General features: G+C 42.7%; 1 protein-coding gene across 1 annotated transcript; it reads right to left on the bottom strand.

The window, feature by feature from the left end:
• Positions 1–1,487: 1,487 nt before the first annotated feature.
• LOC8029119 (putative ferric-chelate reductase 1) lies at positions 1,488–5,139 on the bottom strand. The gene is made up of 4 exons (XM_002403324.3): positions 5,032–5,139; positions 3,780–3,994; positions 2,769–2,982; positions 1,488–1,602 (listed from the first exon to the last, which is right to left on the bottom strand). Exons 2-4 carry the CDS (start codon positions 3,985–3,987, stop codon positions 1,542–1,544), a joined length of 483 nt encoding a protein of 160 aa, XP_002403368.3. The 5' UTR covers positions 3,988–3,994; positions 5,032–5,139; the 3' UTR covers positions 1,488–1,541.
• Between the last annotated feature and the right edge of the window lie 463 nt (positions 5,140–5,602).

Raw genomic sequence — 5,602 nt, forward strand, 5'->3', positions numbered from 1 at the left:
GCAAGAGAGCACAGGATTCAGCAGAGCTTTGGTTTCACTGGTGCTTGTGCACTTCAGAACGCTCTGTAATGCCATGCAATCGTGCCCACGCTGTTCCTTTTTATGTCGGCCAGACAGGCAGATGTTTAAATGTACGGCTAACGGAACACTACCAGAAAGTGAACGGGGTTCGGGATGGGGGTCATCTGTTGCGTCACTGTCATGACTGCCGGGTGCAAACCATTATTTACTTCTTCTACTGTTCTCGCTAGGCACACAGATAAGACTGTTAGAGAGATTATGGAGGCTGACGCTATAAATAGTTCCGGCACGTGTTGTGTCACTGTGGCGTCAATTGACTTAACGGATACATAAGGAGTTAGCGTACTTGCGGTCCGTGGTGGGGCCACGGATTGGTTGAGATGTGGTGCAGTGACACAGTGTGTTTCTACGCTGAGGCTCTTGAATTAAATTAATTGAAAGTTAGCGCTCTGTGTTGTCTGTTTTCCCTATGTCCCTGTCTCCAAAGCGCAATAATGTTTTCTAACGTACCATACCAACTTGCCGAACAATCAGCACTTGTCTGTTGCTTAAACCAAGTATACCTCCTTTGGCAACTGACAAGAAATTTATGTAAAAAATTGCAGTGAAAGGTTCTTACTAATACACGGTAAACGAAATTGAATGGAACGGAAAGCGAGCCAAGTTGAATCTTACAACCCACAAGGCTAGGATTTGTCTGAAGTTGCGGAGGTTAATGCGAGGGGTTTCATTGGGATATAACATATTCTAACCTCACCACTTTTTATACAAGTCAAGTCCTGTGTTTAAACGGGCACATCTTAGTATAGAATATGTTTAAGCGGCATATCACAGAGCGGTGTACTTAGTGTTAGGGTATTTGTTGGCAAAAAAAAATTTATTGCATCGGTCATTGCTCTGCCTGAGGGATTTAGCTGCCTATCAACAATAATGTAAACAGGGCCAATGAAAATGGGTTAAATGATTTGGCTGAGGCGAAAACTTGTGTGTGTGCACGTTTTCGTAAACAAGGAATTATTCCATAGCTTCATTTAACATTCAAGGATATGCCGATTTCTGTGAAATTTAAAAACGAATTGTTAGGTTTCAGACCTAATGATGAACTGAAGTGTGGAGGTTTTATTGAAACTCAATATGTCTCTGGGCCCTTAAATCAAAGGTAGTTACAACACCGACTCAAAGGACAGTATTGTGGTCATGATGATTAAGTCACAGAAAAAAAATCATAAGGCTGATGGGCGACGGATACCACGCGAATTAGAATTTCTGATGTTCAAAGGAATCATTGATGCTATGTGATGTGCTCAAGAATGTGAATTCGCGCACGGCAGGTGCAATCAGACAGAAGCCACTGTGTTCATTGCCCGTACACGCCCGGCATGTTTGTACGCAAATTGGTAGGGATTCAATCCAATCCCCGGTAAACTTCAAAATTACACAAATTCGAAAGAAAAAAAAAAAACAGCCTGAGCATCTATAGTCTTTATTTTGTTCTTCTGTCGTAAAAACAATGGGCCGGTTTAAGCTAACGTGCTTGGAATGGCGTGGTAGAAGTTCTTTACTTGTTTGACGACTGTGACCCTGGAACAAAAAGACATTACATGTTGTCACCATATAGTAGGAGCTGGTGCAGCACTAAATATTAGCTGAACTTAAATATTCACCTGCTTCGCGCCAAAATACTGTTGTGGTTATCGCGTGATATGGGTATATCCCCACTTAAGTGTGTAAATAAAATATTGGGTTATCGAAATTTTATATTAATGTTTATTGTGTCCAACTTGAACCTTGTCTAATGTATTATTACTAATATTTAGGTTTCATATACCAACATTAATAGTACTCATTCCTCCTCTGGATCTGTAGGGCCTTTGATTAAGCTTCGCTGTGTAACTCTAGTTGATGTACCAACAACGTGGCTACGCACTTTCCTTTATGTTCGCGTTTACCACTGGTTGCCTATATGTACGAGTATATTACTGTCAGTGACCGCGTGTTTCTCAGTAGCGAGAAGATAAACCTGGAAGCTATGTTTACGCTTGTGGATACGAAACACACATTTTATTGAAGGCAACCCTACTGGAAGAAACACAGTAATATTTTTTATGTAGATCATGAAACTGGTAATCTAACTGGAATTGTTTCTGGAAACCTGAAATCCAGATTAAAGACGAAAGAATAAGCTCTGAAAACCTGAAATCCAGAAAGAACCTAGGTATATTTCAAATTCCATAATACAGATAGCGAAAAGTTAAACTAGGTTTTTCGGTAGAGAAGCTTACTAGACAGTATTCTTTTTTCCGCACTACAATGAATATGAAAAAGTCGACGCAATGCTGAGTATGGCTTAACTACAGGAATGTTTAAAAACTTTATGGAATAAATAATTGGAAGCTTTCATACACAGCAATCCGGTGATCGCTAATTATGACTCATGAGTGACTTTGATATTCTGGCATAATGGGCTGTTCTTATTGTTACAAATAAATGTTGGACTGGATGCAATAGACAATTAAACAATTATGACAGAAGGACAATCTCGGAAGGGAGAGCGCCCGCCTAATAGCATTTTCTGCCTAACGATTAAGGACACACATTGGAGAACCTACGTGGAACACTCTATGGGTTATATTTGTTATGTGAATTGAAGCAAATTCGTCATGGAGATTGTGAAGACCATGCAAAGAGAAATATCTGCGGCTACGTTGATTTTCCAGCTTGCCCAAGCATATATCGGGCAAACTTACTTAAAGTGGACTTTGCCGGATCTGTCCTCTGGTGCCAGCCACAGGACGACGACCCTCTTCTTCAGGTTCCTCCACGTGTGCGTGATTCCGGCGCAGTGGCTGAAGGCCCTCGAGTCGGACCCGGTGCTCCTGAAGGAGCCCACGTCCTTCTCGTTCTCGTCGAAAGCCTTGATCAGGAACCCCATGAAGGGAGAGGCCTCAGAAGACAGTGTCACTGTACACGAAAAGTATGCTGAACCCTCCCTGTGGTGCGGCTTTTAAAACATCTCTCAGAGTTTTGGTTGAGAACCCCTGTGGGATTCTCAAGCCTAACTCTAAATTGTCGGTTAAAACGTCTGCCTGCCCGCAAGGCATATACAAATTCTTTTTAAATGTGTAGAAATTTATCGCCCTGGACGTCATGCAGTCGTCGTTAATTTGGACTGGACTGGGCTGGACCGTGGACTGGACTGGTTTTGTGTCGTGAAATCGATCTGAAATTGTTTTTGGGAACATGAAATCCAGATTGCAGACAAGGAATCATTGATAAAAATTTGAAATCTTGATAGAACTCAGATAGATTTCCAGTTCCATAATTCATGTAGCAAAAAGTTAAACAGGGAGGCTTAGTGCCCGCGTATATCTACTCTGATCTCTTGCAGTAACCCATCAGCGCCTAGACATGAACCATTTGAAACAAATACTCGGATACGCTATACCGTACCGTCAAATGGGCACGTTGTAATTTGAACACTGTGAAGTCATCGTTCCTATCTCAACATCATAAAATATCTCGATAGGATAGGTAGCTATTTGAACCTCACAGTAATTCTTGAGATCATGAGCAAAGTTAATTAGGTGAACAGGCGAACGTATACAGTATCTCACGATACTACATCGCACCTTCAGTAGAAATTCGACAGCGAGGTAGTCACGCGCCGTCAAGATGTCTTTAGAGACACCCAGAGTATTCTAAAAATGTGCAGTTCCTTTTTTCATGTCCGTCAAGGAAATAGAAATGCGAAGACCCACCTGTAATGACGTCGCCCGGCTTGAAGTCCTCTTTGTCTTGGATGAGACGATAGCCCTCGGCGTGGCCCTCAGCGGCGCTCTTGGCAGTGTATCCGTGGGACGGATACAGGTCTTTGCAGGCCTCGTCGTCAGCTCCGTTAGGATGTCCCGTGCAAATTACAGCAGACAGGAGGACCAAGATCAGCGACTTGGCTACTTTCAGTGCCATTATCGTTCTGCGGGAGAAGAAAGCATTTTTCGGACGGCGGAATACAAAACGATTTAAAGCACCATTAATGCAACTAATGTCTTTTCGGGTTTGACTGATAAGGTTTAAATCTGACGTCATACAAATAAATAAAATGGCGTTTGTACTACATAGGGCGACATGTTAGTGCGGACAGGCAATCGGCGTTTTATTCCTGTCTTTTGTTTTCCTTCTGAATGGGGGAACGGGGGGGGGGGGGGGGGGGGGGAGAAACTAAAACGCTAGGATCCAAACTGATACTGCTATGGAGAGTGCTGTGCCATGTTTTCCAGGGCTGCCTCGTTTCTTGCGTAAGTGTGCACGCGCAGCAGAGCGGTCGTTATAGTCGCTCTGGCCGCAAGGGACGCAGTAGTAGTCAACCCGCTCGTTGCAGATGTCTTAACCAGCCTTTACATGAAAACATCTTGGCCGTATGGATTGACTGAGAGCTTTGATATATTTGGGCAACACATCAACGTTGAACCAAAGTACAACAATGGTCGAAAACGTACGAAGGTGCGTGTTTTAGGGTGTAAAACGTTCGGATGTCACCTGTCTTCAATATGAAGGGGAAGGTGAGACATTGATGCAAAGGAGCATGTGCTTATGTCACCTGTTTTTGATCGCGCATAGCGCCTGCTCTCTACACATGCAGCTGTCTCACTCTGGCATCACCTCGCATATGCGTGTATGGCTACCGCGTTATTACTATTTATATGTTTGATTTACCTTTCTACTATGGGTGATGTTGGTAAAAACAAACTGTGTTCCTGTCGAATATGTGGTTCGCTCTGGACAGTTAGATGGGAAAAGAGACGTTAAGCGCATGTCTTTCCTTATCGTACCAACTATATTTTGTTCAACACTTCCTAACCATGGGTACCGAAGCAAATAGCGGAACGACCCATTCACGGTTCTCCAATATGTCGCGTGACACCGGTAACTTGATTGTGGAGAACTATACCTAGCTTAGGCTTCGATCAGATGAAGGAATATGTGTAAAGCTCTCTCTAGTGGCGAGCTTACCTTTTTACAATGGAGGGGCGAGAACCAAGTAGATCGAATGCCGGGTTTCTGCGTGACTTAAAAACTTACCCAGATTCTAGGTCTTAAATGCCATTTGAACCCTTTTTATCACTGGCTGCACGAGAACAAACCGCAGATAACGTGCGTGTCAAATAGGAAGGCTACTTCAGCATAAATTTGCTTAATTAAGCCGATAATTTAGGTCTTATTGAGTAGATAAGCCAAAGCGTTTATTAACTAATCTATCACAAAAGACAACGAGGAGACCGAAATCAGGTCAAGGCGTACGCAAGAAGTCAAGGACTCCTCATAATAAAGGCATCAATATTTTTTTTTTTTTTTGCCGCCTTAGCTCAATCGGCTTATTACAATTTTTTGTTTTGTGTGTGACTTATCTTATCCAAATGACCTCATTGTTCTTTCCGAAGGCTTCAATTGTCCTGAAATAAAATCACCTGCTGCTCTGAATCTCATATCGTCTGACCAGTGGTAAAAACTTCCTAATGCAAAGTCGTGACTTTGTAGACGTGATAAATTCCTTCTCTCTTTATCAAATGGCTGACAAACCAAC

The sequence above is a fragment of the Ixodes scapularis genome, unplaced genomic scaffold (assembly GCF_016920785.2).
Source record: "Ixodes scapularis isolate PalLabHiFi unplaced genomic scaffold, ASM1692078v2 PGA_scaffold34__4_contigs__length_609834, whole genome shotgun sequence".
NCBI classification, from domain to species: Eukaryota; Metazoa; Arthropoda; class Arachnida; order Ixodida; family Ixodidae; genus Ixodes; species Ixodes scapularis.

Coding starts and splice junctions, on each gene's coding strand:
- LOC8029119 (XM_002403324.3), bottom strand. CDS start 3,987: ATGGCACTGAAAGTAGCCAAGTCGCTGATCTTGGTCCTCCTGTCTGCT. Junction 2,983..3,779: donor GCCGGGCGACGTCATTACAG/GTGGGTCTTCGC, acceptor TTTCGTGTACAG/TGACACTGTCTTCTGAGGCC. Junction 1,603..2,768: donor TCCGGCAAAGTCCACTTTAA/GTAAGTTTGCCC, acceptor TTTTTGTTCCAG/GGTCACAGTCGTCAAACAAG.